The sequence below is a fragment of the Pectinophora gossypiella genome, chromosome 15, assembly GCF_024362695.1.
Source record: "Pectinophora gossypiella chromosome 15, ilPecGoss1.1, whole genome shotgun sequence".
In the NCBI taxonomy this organism is placed as follows: Eukaryota; Metazoa; Arthropoda; class Insecta; order Lepidoptera; family Gelechiidae; genus Pectinophora; species Pectinophora gossypiella.
The window spans coordinates 637,919-658,318 of record NC_065418.1 but is presented as its reverse complement, the minus strand read 5'-3'; the positions used below and the strand labels follow the sequence as shown (position 1 = coordinate 658,318).

Sequence of the window (20,400 nt, the reverse complement as noted above, 5' to 3'; positions counted from 1 at the left end):
TCCGGTTGATTGAGGGGAGGCCTGTGCCCAGCAGTGGAACGTATATAGGCTGTTTATGTGTTATGATCCAAACATGAAATCTAACTCATATTACCTACCAAAGTTGTGGATATTCTAAAAAAACATAGTACGATCCACTCTGAACTGGCGTGCGTGTATGAAACGAATGATGAATGTGGAGGAAGCAAGAAGAGACAGCCGTCGTCGCATGCCGCAGTAAGCGAACCCTCAAATTCAAATTACTTTATTTGCTCATAAAACATGGTACTTACTACAAAGATGTTCAAGAATCTCATCATGTCGAGTCATTTTGTTTCATCTCATGTCATCTCGTTTGGACAGATTGGCTCGTAGGTTTTTACAGACGTACTTGCATAGCGGGTAAACACATAACCCTCCTGTTAGCTTCGAGGTACTCGTAGTCAGGTAAAAATTAACCCTGAAACGGGTCTTGGTGGAATATGTTGCCCTCGACATCGGTTAGACTTTGGACAATGTAGATGTGGATTTTTTTAATAATAAATAAATAATAATAAACACCTAATAAATCTTTATTTTTTCTTCACAAAGGTAACACAAATTATGTAATCTTAACTAGGGTAATGATACTAATATATACGTAGCTTATGATTAGTCAACATTTTGTTTTTTTTTCTTTGGGAAGCTTACGGCATTATTAGACGGCCTCCGTGGTTGAGCGTTGGGCTCACGATCCAGAGGCCCCGGGTTCAAATCCCGGTGGGGACATGTCACAAAAATCACTTTGTGATCCCTAGTTTGGTTAGGACATTATACGCACGCTAAGCCGTTGGTCCCGGTTGCTACTTACTGATGTGAGTAAGTCGTTACATGAGCCATGTCAGGGGCCTATGGCGGCTCAATAATAACTCTGACAACAGGGTTGATGGGGTTGATATTCCACCTTACAACCCACATGATAAGAAGTCATTATTTACGCATTATAGACAAGGAATTTGTCATTCAATTTTTTTTAGTGACGAGTAGCAATATTGCTTTTTTAGATGAACTCCTTCATTGTGGCATGTTCAACCCCAGTTCTAGAACAACTGGCGTTTCTAATAAATAACCACACTTAGATGGCTACCTTTGTGGAACTTAGATGCTTCGACTTAGAATAGAATTCTGGTTAGTAGGATAAATGCAGCTAATAATAAATAAAATCTAATAACCTGAGCTATAAGTATAGTCTATTAATGTTTTCTACGGAATTTTAGAATACCCCCTCCGGTTGATTGAGGGAAGCCCTGTGCCCAGCAGTGGGACGTCTATAGGCTGTTTATGTACGGAATTATAGATGGCAGGTCGTAAAATCCGACAAACGGATGATTCGACGGACTCACGTTAGAAAGGACAGGAGGATTTTAAAGACCTTTTCTAAAACTGTGTTTTGATTTGATTGATTGAATCCGGGTGAGAGCCTTCAGCGCTTCCCATTTGTCCGGCCAAGTAGTTAATGCCATCTGCAGCAAACCTACAATAAGTCACGTAAAAAAAGACGGTTACATATGGGTGAATATAAAAATGTGCCAAGTTGGCGAACTGTTATATAATTTTTTCGTGAAAAATTGGTGAAATTGGGAAAATTGGGAATTGAAAAATTCCTTTTTCATGTCGGAACCGAGGATCCTTTTGGATCTTTTTCATGTCGGAACCCAATTTTTCACGAAAAAATAATATGAAATTTCACCACCAAACTTGAAATTTTGAGATAAATTATGTGCCAATGGGATCACATAGCTGAACAAAAGCCTCCTCTTCCTCTTTCCATTGTTTGCAAAATTGTAATATTTACATAATATTCACGCCTATTTCCCACCCGGGTAGGTAGGGACTACTGATTCGACTTTATGAGTTTGAATTCAAACATAGATAATTGTAACACATGGTTTTCAGGATTTAAAGAAAGAAAGAAAGTATTTATTATTAGAGGACGCCACAGTTAGAATACAAACATCATCATTAATTTAAGAGCCACGCTCTTGTCGGTGTAGCATTTTCCATTCCAGTCTATCAAAGGCCAATTCCTTGACTTCCCTATAAGACACGACGTTAACCTTTTCTTTAATCTAGAATACAAACTCAGTAGGAAAAAAAACTTACACAAAATCACAATTATTAACAGAAACGTAAAAGGAACAGAAAAATAATAACAAAAAAATAATCTATACTTATAATAAATCTGTAGAGAGGTCAATTCTGTACATTAAATATTTTTTCAAAATAACCATCAGGGGGTGATAAGTGGTCGATACTGATGCCAAAAATGCAATCAGTAAAATTTTTGTCTGTCTGTCTGTCTGTCTGTCTGTCTGTCTGTATGTTCCTTATAGAAACAAAAACTACTGGACGGATTTTAATGAAACTTGGTACAATTATTCTTCATACTCCTGGACAGGTTATAGTATACTTTTCATCACGCTACAATCAATAGGAGCAGAGTAGTGAAGGGAAATCCTTTTGTATGAAAAATCTAAACCACTCAAGTTAGACGTTTGAAATTTGGCATGCAGGTACCTTAGATACCGTAGAGGTGTACTAAGAAAGGAATTTCCGAAATTCCCACGGGAACGGGAATTAGCGGGAAAATCCTTTTGTATGAAAAATCTAAACCACTCAAGTTAGAAGTTTGAAATTTGGCATGCAGGTACCATAGGTACCGTAGAGGTGCACTAAGAAAGGAATTCCCGAAATTCCCACGGGAACGGGAATTAGCGGGAAAATCCTTTTGTATGAAAAATCTAAACCACTCAAGTTAGACGTTTGAAATTTGGCATGCAGATACCTTAAGTACCGTAGAGGTGCACTAAGAAAGGAATTCCCGAAATTCCCACGAGAACGGGAATTAGCGGGAAAATCCTTTTGTATGAAAAATCTAAACCACTCAAGTTAGACGTTTGAAATTTGTCATGCAGGTACCTTAGGTACCGTGGAGGTGCACTAAGAAAGGAATTCCCGAAATTCCCACGGGAACGGGAATTAACGGGAAAATCCTTTTGTATGAAAAATCTAAACCATTCAAGTTAGATGTTTGAAATTTGGCTCGCAGGTACCTTAGATACCGTAGAGGTGCACTAAGAAAGGAATTCCCGAAATTCCCACGGGAACGGGAATTAGCGGGAAAATCCTTTTGTATGAAAAATCTAAACCACTCAAGTTAGACGTTTGAAATTTGGCATGCAGGTACTTTAGTAAACTTAAAGCTTAGTTGCAACAGGATATTACAAAATTCCCACGGGAACGGTAGTTAGCGGGAAAAAACATTTGTATGAAAAAATCAAATCTAAATAAAAGGACAAACTGACTGACTCAGTGACTGACATATCAACGCATAGCCTGAACGGCTAAACGTAGGCATTTGAAATTTGGAACGGACATAGCTTAGGTACCGTAGAGGTGCACTAAGAAAGGAATTCCCGGAATTCCCACGGGAACGGAAATTAGCGGGAAAATCCTTTTGTATGAAAAATCTAAACCGCTTAAGTTAGACGCTTGAAATTTGGCATGCAGGTACCTTAGTTAACTTAAAGCTTAGTTGCAACAGGATATAGCAAAATTCCCATGGAAACGGGAGTTAGCGGGAAAAAAACATTTGTATGAAAAAATCGAAACCGCGTAAGATAGATGTTTTCAATTCAATTCAATTAAATTATTTATTGCATTCCATGTAGTACAATGGGGTGTTACATAGGCATAGGGACTAAAACATGGACCCTGTAGGGCACAGCAACGTTGAAGGGAAGAGAGGAAGTGTGTATTAATATTAAAACTCAATGAACAATCAATTAAAAAAAATCAATTCAATCAATTGATTCAATCTAGCATGCATACATACCTTAGTAAATATAAAGTTTATTTTTGGCTGTATTTTGAAAAATGGGAGTTAGCGGGAAAAAAAATTGTATGAAAAAATCTAAACTGCATGAGTATGCACTCCCACACACACAAAGATCTCTCTCTTATATAACACGCCACGCGGACGAAGTCGCGGGCAAAAGCTAGTAAATAAATAAAATAGTAATTTATGACCGGTTAATGGCGTGGCGAGCAGTGGGTGTTGGTATATACTGTATACTAATGCCTACCCCTTGTGGGATACAGGCGTGATGTTATCAATTGAATTAAATTTAGGTTTTTATTCAATGCCAGAATAATAGTGAAGAAGACAGTACACAGGTTTGTCCCATACTAAAAATTGGCCAAGTGCCGGTTGGGCTAGGTAATGTAGGGTTCCGTAGCTATTCGACACAATATACGGGCTTATAAAAGGGGCTTTGTAGGTGTCTGTTTTACACATGTAATTTTCACTCTGTCGTGATAGCTTCGCTTATAAATTCGTTACAGTAATGTAGGTACAACTGTCTATGATTTCATATACCTTTACAAACACAATAATATAGATGAGACCCTTTGACTCTAATAAATAAAATGCAAGTTAATGCATAATATTGCCGAAATAGTTGCTTGAGTAGATGTGTGAGAAACAAATGCAAATGCGATCTGATTCACACTAAGTATATTTATTTATTAAATTCTTTGCTCATACAATGTGTTCATTACAGGTATAAATAGCGTAGCATCACACCTGTACCCCCGAAAGGGTAGGCAGAGTAATAAGCCCACTCCTCGCCAGATATGTGTTATGTGTTGTTATGAGTTCGTCATAATGTGTTATCATCATCATCATCAGCCGCACGACGCCCACTGCTGGGCATAGGCCTCCCCCAAGGATCTCCACGACGATCGGTCCTGCGCTGCCCGCATCCAGCGGCTTCCCGCCACCTTCACCAGATCGTCGGTCCACCTTGTAGCGGGCCTACCCACTGAGCGTCGTCCGACACGTGGTCGCCACTCCAGAACCTTTCCGCCCCAGCGGCCATCGGTTCTCCTCGCTATGTGTCCTCACTGTGTGTGTGTGTGTGTGTGTGTGTGTGTGTGTGTAATGTGTTATATTAACACGAAAAAAAATATCACTTTGTCACTACATGCAGGCATCCCAACAATGGGCGGGCATGCCTTACACGCCAATACTGCTTAGCAAAAAACTGCTTATGGTTGGAAAACCGATCGCAAGTTAGAGAGGAAAAAAAATCTTTGTCAGCGTCATTAATAGTCTCTGAACTAAGCCGCGTACAGACGGACGGACATGGCGAAACTAAGGGCTCCTTATTTACTGCGGAACCCTAAAAATCACTTATATGTTTTTTATTTTTATTTCAGGTAAGAGGTAGTGAAGTGTACTGAGTGCCAGATGCATTCTATTTTTAAACTACCTAAGAGTTCCATTTTTCTGTGCAACAAAGTAATGTTGTTTCCTTTAAGAATAAACCAGCTGGAAGACAACATCCAATGAGATAGGACTATTTACGAAATTCGTAGACGAAAGGTCAAAATGTTATTTTTTTTTATAAGGACGTACTTAAGTTTTGTCGTCATCAGTATATATTATTATTGTTTCTAAAAAGGGTGATAAAACAGCTCGATGGACCATTGCAACTTTTTCAGATTTATTTCGGTCTTGATATTATTATATTATGTTAGTATAGCAACGGCAGGAGGCTCTGACGACCCACCAACCCCCATTGGACCAGCGTGGTTCCAAGTTCTAAACCCCCGTACTATGAACTGCCACTCGGCTGCAAATTGTCTTCTGCGTGGGTTAAAAAGGCCACATCGAAGCAATTCATCTAAAAAAGGAATATTGCTATTTGTATGTTTATATTAAATGCGCAATTTCAACAAATACCGAATAGCAATATTGCTTTTTAGATTAATTGCTTTCATAATACATTGTTTTAAGTTTACGCGGTTATTATCATTATTAAAACACATACGTACACACACACACACACACACACATTATGGATCTACCTACTCCACTCCAATCTCATCAGTCATCCCGTGATCTTGGCACTTGCAAGTGTCGAAATATCGGAGGTCTCATATCCCTGCTTTAAACGCGGTAAGAACCCGTTATTATGTGCTTTGATAATAATAATATAACACTGTATTGCACACAAATTTACAAGACATTTACAGGATAAACTTATTCTAAGGTGGGCAGAAGCGGCCTTAACGGCTGGATGTGGTTGATTTAACCCCGATCACTTGTGGCTCTGCCCACCCTGGAGATTTTAGGCGTGAGTTTATGTATGAATGCTAACTCCCACGGATCTAGGCTACACAGGAACGTCTCACTCACGTCTCTGGCGTATACATGACAAAATAATTAATGATGTCAAAGGTCAACTATTCTGTGTTAATACCAGTCATCGTGCACCCACACCCAATAGAACCTTCTGCCATAGCCCAAACATAAATATCACGCCTGTATCCCCAAAGGGGTATCTAGAGGTGTATATTATTAGTATGGAAGTACGGATTAGCATGTTCCCGATACCGACCCCGCCGGCGCGTGATCGAAGGTGTCTTTCTTTCAGCGCTTATGGCGACCGGCCTCCTAAAGTCGATTAATTCTTTCAAATATCATCCACTATTTATCTTAAGTGTAATAAATCTCTTCAAATTCAAAAATATCTTTATTCAGTAGGTAACATAGTTACACTTTGAATCGTCAATTTTTACATAACGAACGTCTCATCTGCCTAAAACTACTGCAGCTTCTCACAACCTGTATAGCCGGGGAAAAGAAGCTGCAAGAAAAACCTCGGCACAGGGCCCTAGACGTTCTTTAAAAAAATAAAAATAAACACAAAATATTGGTATACAATTGAGTAATTTAGCTGCCTAATATCAGTTCTCAGACAGTTAAACCCATGCATTCATATCTTCTAAATAATCACTAACTTTATAATAACCTTTTTTGTAAAGTTTTTGTTTAACTACTGTCTTAAAACAGTTGAAAGGCAAATTCTGAATGTCAATGAGAATCTTATTGTAAGAACGTATACATTGCCCCTTAAAAGATTTAGTAATCTTATGTAATCGACTGACTTGTAATCATGTATTCCGTCTTCATGTATGTTAGCCAGTTTAAAGTAAGTATGTAAGTACTCTTGATTTGTTAAAACATCCTAAATATGATCGTGGTATGTGCGCCTATACCTATTTATTATACTATAAGTACGAGTAAGTAGGTACGTGCCGATCACAACGCCAGTGCGTACACGCACTGCTATCCGAATGCATGATACCTCTCCTGTTTTGTCCCTGCCTGTTTACTCTTCCTCAAAACTGGAGTGAGTCGTTTACTAGGCAAGCGTGTACTACCTTTGGTGACATCTTCATTTATTATCAGGCTGTGTTCAAGCCAGACCTATTTTTAATAATAAAAAAACATAACTTGGGCGATGGGTTGATTACTTGTTACACAAGGCACCAAATGAATTCAAAGACTTCATATCAAAAAGTGATTGCAGTTGGTCAAGCAAAAAAAAAATACGGTCGAATTGAGAACCTCCTCCTTTTTTGAAGTCGGTAAAAAATGTGTTAAAAACTAATGAAAACAACTTCTGATTTCTCTGCCCACCCAATTAGGGATTACGAGAGTGATTACGTATCATTAGAGTAAGTATTTAAAATGTAACTTGCGACCAACTTTTAATTAAAAAAAAAACAAATGTAAAGGACACAAAGTGATTCCAAGGTTACTACTGTTTTGGACAAGTTGGTAATGGTTTTGGTTATTTTTTCCTACCCTTAGGGGATACTTGTAGCTAATTTTGTAGGCACGTGGAAGAGAGCAGTCATACTATCCTGCTCTAGCATGGTGCGTGTGACAACAACTGCCGTAAGCCGCGACAGAGATCATCTGTCTCTTTCTGTGCAGTACTGTGAGAGAGTGACGGGTGACGTATGTCGAGGCGAGAAAGAGCCGCACGCTTACAGTGCTACGCCTGCTGAAATATACATAACAGTTTAGTGCGAGAGAGACATGTCAAGGAAATGTAAATAATCTTCCAAATACTGGAGTGTATAGACAAGACACAGATTGATGCTGATTCCTGTACACACCATCTAATTTTATTACCTGTCATTTCCTTACCTGCTGAATAGGTAAGAAAGAAATGGATAATCGACAGGCATAAAATTTATGGAACACACGTCAACTTTAGGCACAAAAAACCCTTCCCATATTTTATATTGGACAATAACCCGACAGAATTGAATTAACAGCACATGTCAAACGGGTCGCATATGCTATGCTTATTTTACTCGCTCAAGTTATTCTTTAATTTTTAAATTAACACTTGTCAATCATCCGTCGCTTTCCTTTTCGGCGGATAAGAAAATGACTGGTATAACTTAAGTTGAGTGATAGAGTGAGAAACAGTGTGATAAGACAGAGATGTGGTGTAAAAGACGATATAGTGACTAGGATTGAGAAGGGAATGTTAGGTTGGTTTGGACACGTTGAACGGATGAAGGATAATAGAATTGCAAAAGCGGCATATAAAGCGAAAGTTGATGGTAGGGCTGGCAGAGGAAGACCGAGAAGGACTTACGATGATCAAATTGGAGATGTCCTTAGAAAAGGTTCAATACGATCTACTCTGAACCGGCGTGCGTGTATGAAGCGATTGATGAATGTGGAGGAAGCAAGAGAAGTGTGTCAGGATCGAAGCAAATGGAATTCTATAGTTTCTGCTTACCCCGGTGAGAAATAGGCGTGAGTTTATGTATGTATGTATAACTTAAAATAAAGTTAGGATATGTGTGCAGGAATGGAGGCCATTAGGTAACTAGTTAGTAAGCAAGTTAAAATTCCCAGTATAAAGTTTCATAATAATATGGTTTCCAGGATATTTGCCCGGTTTGTAGTATGAGGCTCTTAACATATTATAATATTTAGAACAACGATTGTGTAAACAAAGAAAAGCTAATATCTCTGCCTAACCCTTCAGGGATACAGGCGTGATGCTTGTTGTCTCCCTAGCGTTATCCCATTTTTTCACGGGGTCCGTTTACCTAACCTCAAGAATTGACAGGTCCGGTTTTTTACACGTCTATGTAACTGACCTTCCAACCCGCGAAAACCAGCCCAATACAGGTTTTCTCGCATACCAAAATAATCAAAACAGTAGTTTAAAACCAGTTCAAAATCAAATAAATTCCACTTTAATATTATACGAGAAAAGTTTTGTCGGGTCACAAATAAAACAACAAAGTGCATTTTAATTTGGAACTTTAGGAGCTGAGTGCAATCCTAAGCTAGGAAACTGCGGCTTAGGTATAGATATCACATTCCACACATCTTAACACACACACTAAACACACAACACAGCTTTTTTGACAATTTTCATCGATATTATTGTCTTGTTTTTATGGCAAATATCACTTTGTGTGTTGTTGGTTAGGAAGAACTGATTTTGAGATTGAAGTTTAACACGTCAAACGGTTTGCATACCAGCGAGATATTTATTTGATTCGTTCGGATCACTTAATCATTCTCGGTCATTTGAAAATTAACAGCTGTTAATCATCCGTCCCTTTCCTTTTCGACGGACAAGAAAATGACGGGTATAACTTAAAATAAAATTAGTTGGTGTCTGCAGGAATCGGGAATCAAGAGTATACCTTACGTACCTAATTGCCTATTCAGTTTTTAAAACATGACCCTATGTGGAAGTTTCGGTTTCGGTTTCGGCCCTAAAATCTAGTTTCGGTCGGTCACTACTCCCACGAATATGAATGTACGGTCACGAGCATTAATATGTATACACTTTGGTACCATGTCACATTAACTTTTTTGACAAATTGAACTGTAAGTCTCACTAAATGTCAAATATGTTAGTGCGACAGAATCCTAAAGTGGGTACATTATATTGCTCATGACTGTACACAGTAGCAAGGCGTGCGGCGCAAGGCGTGCGGGGCATATGCACACACATACACACACACGCACTTTCCACTTTTATGAGCTTTAATTCAATATAATACACGCTAATCGCTCGTAGGTCACTTGTAGAATCGTAGGTAGGTACGTAAATTTTACGTAAGTAACACCTACATTCATGAAAAACGTGAACGCTTGGCAAATTTCGACACTCATTTAGTACTAAAGTTGTTGGAAACTTTGTCATTGTCCAAACTTCTAGCCACCAAGTTTTCATGCTATTTATTTTTTTGGACGTCGACTTTTTAATTAAATATTACTTACTTAACTGTTGCTTCTTTTACAAAAAGTGAAGGTTAGACCTATCGACGGTACAACCTTTAGAATTCGAACGGGATTTGTCAACGCATCTGACAAATACCTATATGTACAGGGTGTTAGTGACATCGTAACGAAAACTTTGAGGGATGATTGAGACCATGATTCTTAGTTGATATCAATTGGAATTTTCCATTGCTAAAGTATGGAACTGAAAATCAAGCGTAGGCATAACCAGCCCAATATAGATTAGGTCACATACCTCCGAAATGCATTTCTCGGGAATGTGGGTTCACGATGTTTTCCTTCACCGCTGAGCACGTGATAATAATGTATGATCCAAACATGAATTCGAAAACAAATTCGAAAATCATTTATTTAGACTTATGCTATTATATTGCCATTTATAATAAAACATATACAATTAAAACAGAAAAGTATAACAAAGTCAAAAATATAAGGAAGTAAGATATAAAGACATTAGAAAAATTTAATATTAAAGTAAAAATCAGAACACAAAGTAAGAAAAATGCAAGAACAGAAGAAAAGCATTATTTACCTCAACGAGAAAAATAAACCATCTATTTTAATAGTTCTTCTGTACCTTCATAGTCTACAGATAGCAATCTGTTTTGCTTTTACGACAGTACAATTTTAAAAACATCAAATCTTTGCTGCTGCGTTAGAAATCAGAATCATTTATTCAACGTAATTATCATGAATAAACTTGTTGAAGGTCAATGTAATATTTTTGAATTTAATTTACGTCATTTCGCAAGGTGTTATGGCTGAGGAGAAGAAATGACAAGAAACTGCAACAGCAACACATCTTTTTAAAAACCAATGAGGATATACATTACAAGTTATTTAATAACTAGAGGAACACACTCAATACCAGACATTTTTATCATTTAGGTAGTCATTAATCTTATAATAAGCTTTTTACATAAAGTTTCACATGAGCTTTAAATTTATTTTCTGACAAATTTAAACTATTATCTGGTATTTTATTGTAAAAACGTATACATAACCTCAAAAAAGATTAATTTAATTTACTTAATCTAGAATTTTGAAGTTATACGTATGTGCTCTCATAAAGTCGCCAAACCTTACAAACATTTGTTTACACGCTGGCTTGTTTTACGTCTTATTTTATATTCTACTTACGACGACTTTATTAAAAACATCATAGAAGGGAAGCTACAAGGAAAGAGAGGAAAGGGAAGACCAAGTAGAGCTTACATGAAACAGATTAAAGAGAAGGCGAACGTTGTGTCTTATAAGGAAGTGAAGGAATTGGCCTTTGATAGACAAGAATGGAGAATGCTACACCGACAAGAGCGAGGCTCTTAAATTAGTGGTTTGATGACTTACTTACTTACTTATTATATTTTCTAAAAGTTAATTCTAAAGCTCCACGAACAAGTAGCGAGGACCGTGAGATAAACATACAAATATTTTTATTTTATTGCTTTTTAAAAAACATATTCAATGAGGAAAGATAACGCGGATCCTTAAATATTAATGTACAAACATAGACTCATCATCATCAGCACATTAACGTCCCCACTGCTGGGGCACGGGCCTTCCCTATGGATGGATAGGGAGATCGGGCCTTAAACCATCACGCGGGCCCAGTGCGGATTGGTGGTTATTAACGACTGCTAATGCAGCCGGGACCAACGGCTTAACGTGCCTTTCCTAAGCACGGAGGAGCTCGAGATGAAAACTTAGACTATATGAGGCTATTACAAGCTTCCACATGTAAAACAAAAGCACATCAGAAGAAACTAATACAAAAAATAATTAAGTGCTCAAGCTATCTATTGGGTTGTTTCCTAGGTCAAAGATAAATTATGAAAAACTGTTTTCTTTTTACCTTTGATGGGTTTGCTCTTGGCCCCAGACTTGCCCGAAGGCATTGACAAGGCCTAAGGTGGAGCAAGCTCGCCCAGAAAGTTCCTGTTCACTCTGGCTTTGAAAGCTTACTTAAATATGAAAGAAAAATGTAATTACTAAGTGCGACATTTTTGTCACGATTTTCTAAGACGTTACAGGTTGCTTTTTCATACAAAACCCATAGTAATTTCGTGTAACGTTATGTAAAAATAACTGATTTGTCTAGTTGGAAACCAGCCTATTGTTATTGCCGAATTAATTGATAAATTTCGCTATAACATGATTTTTCTGCTGATTTCAGTACACAAATCTGATTATTTTTCATAAACCGACCCCGCCGGCGTGGTCGACGATTTTCCTCAATCAGCGCTTATCGCTATCGACCCACTAGGGTCGATAAATTCTTTCAAATATTTTTCCTCTAAGACGACGCCCTAAGTCGAGGTTCGCGCCCAACTCTGCACCCTCAGGCCTGTTGTCTTAAATTTGTACCGGATGAGAGCTTTCAGCGCTCCCCATTTGTCCGGCCGAGTAGTTAATGCCATCTGCGGCAAATCTACAATAAGTCACGTCAAAAAAAAAATACATGGTATACCTGTCATTTTCTTAACCGCCCAAAAGGTAAAAGTGGGGTAAATCACAAGGAATATGGGACTTTTATGGCTAAGCGAAAAAATGCGCTGTTCAATTTGCTTTCGTTTAACATTCTAATTTCATGGATAACAGACAAATTATGTAAGCGTATTTTATCTTTGTTTTTGGGTATAAATAAATGATGACCCTTGTTACTACACCCAGGGCGTAGAATAAGGAGTATTTAGTCTTGAATCGTGAAGGCTGCGCGCGGAACGTTAAAAAAAAAATTAAAATTTTTATATGTTCGAATTTTGAAATTGGATGCCGATGTTCTTTCATTTGATTCGAATATTTGATCTCACAGTAATTGCCTGTGCTGGGTACGCCTGTGTGGCGCCTAATAAATATTTATTTTTCATGGTGACTGTTCATCAAAACATGCTAATCATTTTCAATAAAATTGAACCTAGACTAAGTGCTTAATGCAAAAATAATGCGAATGCAATTAACAAGTTCAATATAACTTTCTTTTTTTTAAGATAAGATAAGATGTAAGATATTTATTGTTGTTTTCTTTTATCTTATATTTTAACACAAAAAATTTTACGATATGAGCAACTACTGCATGATTACTTCATGATATGGCCAAACATAGACAATCATATCGTAAAATAGTAACATTATACACCGGTAGTGGCGCTGGTGTTGCTTTGTTTTTGTTTTGCATGTAACTGTACAATTTTCGATATTGATAGTATCGATTTCGTAACTAATTACGAACCTAATCGATTATTCAATTATTGAAGAACGATAAATTAATCGTTTATAGGGCAACACCCGTTATTCGTATTTTTATTACACCACATAGCGTGAATATGGCCAAACACGGATTGAAATATCATTAAACGTTGATGATTAACCGATACGGTTAATTTAAGTTAGCTATTTCATGAAATATGATCATTTCAACCCGCCAAAAAGGCGCCGCTACTTCAAAAGCACACCCCTGATGCCGGGCAGCAGCGGTATAGGTACTGGTTGGCGGCCGAGGAAATGGATTCTGGTAGGGCTCTAGCTAGAACATCACCGATTGAGAAATTGGTCGGTGTACTGCGGAACGGAAGGCGATTGGGACAACCACCGTTCTGCACGCCCTATCTATGGAGTACCTAATGAAGGCTCCACCGACAAAAGCGCAGCTCTTAAATAAAAAGAAGAAGAAGAGATCATTTCAAAATCAACTCAAGAACTGGAACTGTCTGTTTTTCCGACTCGTTATAATCTGTGAATAGGCATTTGCTGAGTAAGCGTGATCCACCCTAGACCACATTGTCATTTACCATCAGGTGAGAAAAAAAATGGTCGAACACGTCATGAAATGATCAATTCTAAGATCTATATTTGATAAATGAAAAAATTTACAAGAAAATTTCTTGTAAATTTTTTAAAACTACACTTGTAAATTACATGTTACAAGTGTCAATATGTATTTTACAAGTATATTTTATTGGCATAGCCGAGCTGCATTGTGTGACGGATGCGGCAGGGACTTGGTTATATTATGATCCACGCAGGATATTTTGTTTTTGTCTGCCATACGCAATAATAATTTTATACAATCTCCGTATTTTTTGGTAAACGTAATTCACACGTACTTGTAACTTGTAGCTTGCGGACGTGTAGACTTGTAAGTTTTGATAAACACGGCTCAGGCAACGACCCATACACGGCAACGCATAAACCAAGAATTACCCCCGTTTCTGCGTAATTTCCCTTCCAACTTTCCTAAACCTTCAACCTTCTTTACTTTATTTCGCCAAAGTGAACTCATTCAGTGGCCACACGATGGGAATTCAGCGAACTACCGCTTATCTCCCCATCTGAGTGAATTAGCTGACACCACTAGCCTGTGTTATCGATAGTCGTGGCCTATCAGAGTACCTATTAAGAATTCTGCAAGTTTTAACCAAAAACATAGTGATGTTTCCAATACCTGTCCAATGTTCCGGCCAAGTAGTTAATGGACGTCCACCACCACCTTATGATCATTTCGACTAAGATCCGTCTTGCTTTTTTGTAATTGTTTTAGTGGAAATTTGATATGATGTTGTTGTCTTTTTTTTTGTCTGTGGCGTCCTTTTATTAAAAACTATTTCTATTCTATTAGTATTATTCTATTATTATTATTATTCTATTTCTATTCTATAAATACAAAAATATAAAACAAAAGAGTAATCAAAAGAGTTTTAGTTATATCTAAGGGTGGTATTAATAAACTAATCTCAGCTGAGACTGCCCTCAAGATCATGCTCAAGTCCCTGTTTTTATATAAGAACTGTCACATTGACATGGTCTTGAGGGCAGTCTCGAAGCTGAGATTAGTTTATTAATACCACCCTAAGTTTATTTGTAACTCAATTATACTAACTATCATTATGGACTAAAATGTATGTCTGAAAAATAAATGTATAGTAAAGATAGAAAGAGAGTACAACCAGAGAGTATAGCAATCTCTTCCGGGCAACCTTTGAGTAAAGGAGATATTTAATATTATAAGATATTCGGAAGGCACGTTAAGCTGTTGGTCCCGGTTACTACTTACTGGTGTAAGTATGTAGTCTTTACTAGAGTCACCTCAGGGGCCTTTGGCGGCTCAGTAATAACCCTGATATCCGTGTTGATAAGGTTGGTCATCCACCTCACAACCCACACGATAGAAGAAGTTATCTTATTTTAGTTATTTATACTCGTGAAGCCCAAGATATCGATACTATCGATTGTAAAACCATCGATAGACCTACAGCACTAGCCGGCACTAGCTTCCAGTAACCAACCCCATTTCCTCACCACAATGGATTAGATCTTAGATATTATTAGCAGGAATTATCTGCCCACTGTCTCCACTATCCCGTAGTGGAGTAGCGTGGAGGAGTATGCGCCCCCCTCACAACGAGGGGAGTCCTGTGCCCGCCATTGGGACGTTTATAGGCCCTTTATGTTATGTTATGGCTTATTAATGATTATTTATACAAATTCAGGTGTGGAGGAAGGAAGAGAAGTGTGTCAGGATCGAAGCAAATGGTATAGTCTCTGGTTACCCCGGTGGGAAATAAGCGTGAGTTTATGTATGTATGTCAGTATGTCATGTTAGGACTGCAACCCAAACAAGGCCTTCAAAAAAAATTCAAATAATGCTATTTTTAAAAGCCAGTCGGCTTGAGCTCTTAACCACTGAATTCCACTTTGTGAGTTTGAATTCATGTTTGTAACATAAATAATTTATATCACGTGGCTTCCAGGGTTGGTGCCCGGTTTATGGCATTAGGCTCGCCCCCTATTCAAATTCAAATTCAAATTATTTAATTCGGACTGTATCCATATATATTCTAATGTTAGTAACAACTTATACAATTTAAGCTAATACACACGCGCGACCCTTGGCACAGCAGCGTGCAGCTGCACCCAGCGCCTCAGCAGCGGGGAGTTCCACCGGTCTGTTAACACACTCAGGATACTGTTCGAGCTGGCGCGCACGCGGCGCAGCAAGGAGGCGCAATGTTTCCTCATGATGGTGTAGAAGCAATTAATTTGAATTTGAATTTATGGCAATAGGCTCGCCCCCTACTACATGGGACTTATAAATAGGTAGCGCGACTGACTGGGACTTATGCATAGTTTGGGCGGAAGGCAAGAGGAAACCACTGCCCTACTTTTTCCCTAGAAAAGTAGCATGGAGAACGCTACATTAGCGCTTATCGCTATCGACCCACTAGGGTCGATTATTTTTCAAATATTCTTCCTCTCAGACGACGCCCTGAGCTGAGGTTCGCGCCTGACTAGGCACCCTCAGGCCTGTTGTCTTAAATTTTGTACCGGGTGAAAGCCCTCAGCGCCCCCCATTTGTCCAGCCATGAAGTTAATGCCATCTGCGGCAAATCTACAATAAGTCAAAAAAATAAAAATCAAAATTGATGTGGCCTTTTTAACTCCCTCTGTCATTTATAAGAAAAGTCGTTTATACGAAAGTCATTTATAATAAATACAAATAAATTCATACATAGTTATAATTATGTTAAATAAAAGCCCGCCAACCTGAGGTAATCGATTATATATATCCAAAACGTGTGCGTGTTAGATGCCCGCAATGTGCGTGGATCTTTCCTTACAAAATTGGCTATATAAGCCACATGCAAGCACATGAACGTCGGAGTTGAAGCAGTCGCCGTAGCCGAAACCGGCTGGCTGACATCACATCATAAGTTAATAAAATAAAATAAAGATTAAAAATGACAGACGAAGCACCAGTACATCCAGGATATTGCTTTTGCCTGCCTATGAAATATAGGCTGTTAATATGGGAATATTTAAACCTGGTAAGTAAATTTACATACTTACAAGCTATTAAAATGTATACGTTTTTACAATAAGATCCCCTTTGACATTCAAAATTTACCTTTAAAGAGTTTTTAGAATTAAGCAGAAACTTTGTAAAAAAAGGTTAAGATTAGTGATTATTTAGAAGATATGAATGCATTAACTGTCTGGGAACTGATATTAGGCAGCCAAATTGCTAAATTGTTTATCAATATGTTATGTTCTTTTTTAAAGAACGTCTAGGGCCGTGTGTCGATGTTTTTTCTTACAGTTTTTACCCGGCTATACAGGTTGTGAGACGCTGCAGTAATTTTAGACGGATGAGACGTTCGTTATGTAAAAAATGACGATTCAAAGTACAACTATGTTACCTACTGAATAAAGATATTTGAAATATTTTATTTTTAAAAATAAGGTAAAGCGGCGAACCTACCTACTACCACCAAGTTTATATAAATATGCCACCGAGTTTCCGACCTATGCCCTGTGGTGATAACTCTGGCATTTAGTATGCGATAGACTAATTTGTACGAAAGTCATTTGTAATAAACACACGTTAACGCATACATAGTGATAATATATAATGTTAATAAAATAAAATAAACATTCAAAATGACAGATGAAGTTCCAGTACATCCAGGATATTGCTTTTGCTTGCCAGCGAGATATAGACAGCGAATATCGGAATATTTAAACTCGGTAAGAAAAACAACAACAAAAGTGACAAAATTAGGACAAAAACTAAACTGACTGACGTTCTAACTAGAATAGACCAGCAGAAATGGAGATAGAAAGGACATATGCTAAGATCCAAAGTGGAGAAGTGGAGCCAGACAATTACCCAGTGGTATCCAAGAGACGGTGCCAGAAAAAGGGGTAGACCAAAAAGGAGATGGGACGATGAGATCAAGATGACTGCGGGCCCTTTCTGGACAAGAGCGGCGCGTGATCGCCATCATTGGAAAGGATTGGAGGAGGCGTTTGCCATGAGACGCTCCGAAATAATAGATTTAATATAAAGTGAACTGTAACTAACCTGACAATGTTTCGGAAGCAAGGGTTTTTTAAAAAAAAAGGAAAACAACAATGCTAAAAATAAAACAAGAAACGTAATATTTATCGATTTACCTCAAAGTAGTGTCAGTTAATGAGAGTTATAATGTGTTTTTAAATCAGTGTTAGTGTTAGTACGGCCTCCGTGGTCTCCAGTGGTTGAGCGTTGGGCTCACGATCCGGAGGCCCCGGATTCGAATCCCGTTGGGCACATATCACAAAAATCACTTTGTGATCCCTAGTTTGCTTAGGACATTACAGACTGATCACCTGATTGTCCGAAAGTAAGATGATCCGTGATCCGCAGGTTAACTCGTTGGTCCCGGTTACTATTTACTGATGTAAGTGAGGAATCGTTATATAAGCCATGTCAGGGGCCTTTGGCGGCTCAATCATACCCTGACACCATGGTTGATGAGGCTGGTATTACACCTCCACATACCACTGGACCACAGAGGCCGTTAGTAATCATTGTAGCAGTGACGCTTACACGATTAACCGTACCTTTCCTTTTGGGCGGATAAGAACATGACAGGTATGAAATAAAATTAGATTGAAGGCATGTTAAGCCGTTGGTCCCGGCTGCATTAGCAGTCATAATACATACATAAACTCACGCCTATTTCCCACCGGGGTAAGCAGAGACTATAGAATTCCATTTGCTTCGATCCTGACACACTTCTCTTGCTTCCTCCGCATTCATCAATAAAAGCACATAATAACGGGTTCTTATCGCGTTTAAATGGGGATATGTGCTTTAATTATGATAATAACCGCGTAAACTTAAAACAATGCATTAGCAGTCGTTAATAACCACCAATCGGCACTGGGCCCACGTTGTGGTTTAAGGCCCGATCTCCCTATCCATCCATAGGGAAGGCCCGTGTCCCAGCAGTGGGGACGTTAATGGGCTGGTGATGATGATGATACTTCAATGAGTTGGCCGGATATGTTGCAGAAAAACAGTTGGCTCCTCAAAGCATACTACATCGGTGACTTGCTGCTGGTGGCTGCTGTGATAGCGGCGGCTGCGCTGTACTTCGCAACTGACACGATGAACATCTGGGGATGCGGGTTGTACCTGTTTACGACCAGAACCCACCTCGTCAGCTCTTACGTTGCTATGGCATATATCGGTAAGTTTTTTTTGGATTTAAAAAAATTGGGAGTACCCTCATTGTACTGTCATAACATCGTGAGGAAACCCACATACCCTAGCAATGCGTTTCAGTCCCATGTAATAGGGGGCACAATTCCTGGAAACCACTTGATATCAATAATTATTACATCAATATATCCAAACTCACTAGTCTAGAGCCCGTCAAACGTTCACAGAAATTGGCTATCCCAGAAAAGACTTTAGAGGTAAAAATGGCCACATCGAAGCAATTCATCTAAGAAAGCTATATCGCTATTTGACACTTATGTGCATTGCGCACTTACTTTTATAATGTGACAATGTCAAATAGCAATATTGTTTTTTAGAGGAGTCGCTTCGATGTCGCCTTTTAACCGCTTTGTGAGTAGATTGACTACGTCCTTACGTATATTCTATCAACAGGTCTACAGGTAGTTATCCTGGCGGTCATTCGCTGGGAGTTCCTGAAGATGGACAGTTATCAGCAGATGAAACTACAACGCACTACAACGGAACCCGAGTGCAGCAGCCATGAGAGACAAGACACGCAGACAAACAAGGAAGTCGTGGAGATGAACCCCGATGTAGATAATAAGTCCAATGAAGATAATACAGAAGATGAGAATGAGACGATAGTTTGATCCAAGTAGTTCAGGCCATCAGAGGTAAACCTACAATAGTCAAGTCAAAAAAACTATAATTAGATTGAAATTCCTACTGGTATGATAGTACGTAGAACCCTTGCCCAGGGATACGGGTGAAGACCTAAAAAAATAATAATCTGAGACTCACATGCAACTTAGTAAGTAGCTATGAAGTGTTAAACTCCTAACATTAACGTTTAGTTTCAGTGGTTTGAGCGTTGGGTTCACGATCCGGAGGACCAAATCCCGCTGGGGACCTGATTGTCGAAAGTAAGATGATCCGTGCTTCGAAAGGCACGTTAAGCCGTTGGTCCCGGTTACTACTTACTGATGTAAGTATTCGTTACATGAGCCATGTTAGGAGCCTTTGGCGGCTCAATAGTAACCCTGACAGCAGGGTTGATGTGGTTGGTAACCCCACCACCTCACAACCCACACGATAGAAGAAAAGAATGTTTACTTTATTGAAGTGTGTTAATGAAGAGCCAAGCCTCCTGACAGACTTTCTTATTCTACAAGGTGGCTCGGGTCAAATAGATTTAATGCAACGTGTACTAAACTGAAATAAATATTTTTTATTTATT

At 38.5% G+C, this 20,400-nt stretch overlaps 1 protein-coding gene across 3 annotated transcripts; it reads left to right on the top strand.

Moving 5' to 3' along the window:
* The first annotated feature begins 16,839 nt into the window (after window positions 1–16,839).
* On the top strand, window positions 16,840–20,398 carry LOC126373227 (uncharacterized). 3 transcript variants are annotated; one of them, XM_050019284.1, is made up of 4 exons: window positions 17,494–17,680; window positions 18,993–19,170; window positions 19,596–19,837; window positions 20,018–20,398. In XM_050019284.1, exons 1-3 carry the CDS (start codon window positions 17,594–17,596, stop codon window positions 19,811–19,813), a joined length of 483 nt encoding a protein of 160 aa, XP_049875241.1. In that variant the 5' UTR covers window positions 17,494–17,593; the 3' UTR covers window positions 19,814–19,837; window positions 20,018–20,398. The 3 variants fall into 3 exon arrangements, with proteins under 3 accessions (XP_049875242.1, XP_049875241.1, XP_049875240.1); XM_050019285.1 differs by lacking the exon at window positions 17,494–17,680 and adding an exon at window positions 16,840–16,980 and having other exon boundaries at window positions 19,596–20,398; XM_050019283.1 differs by having other exon boundaries at window positions 19,596–20,398.
* Window positions 20,399–20,400: the final 2 nt, after the last annotated feature.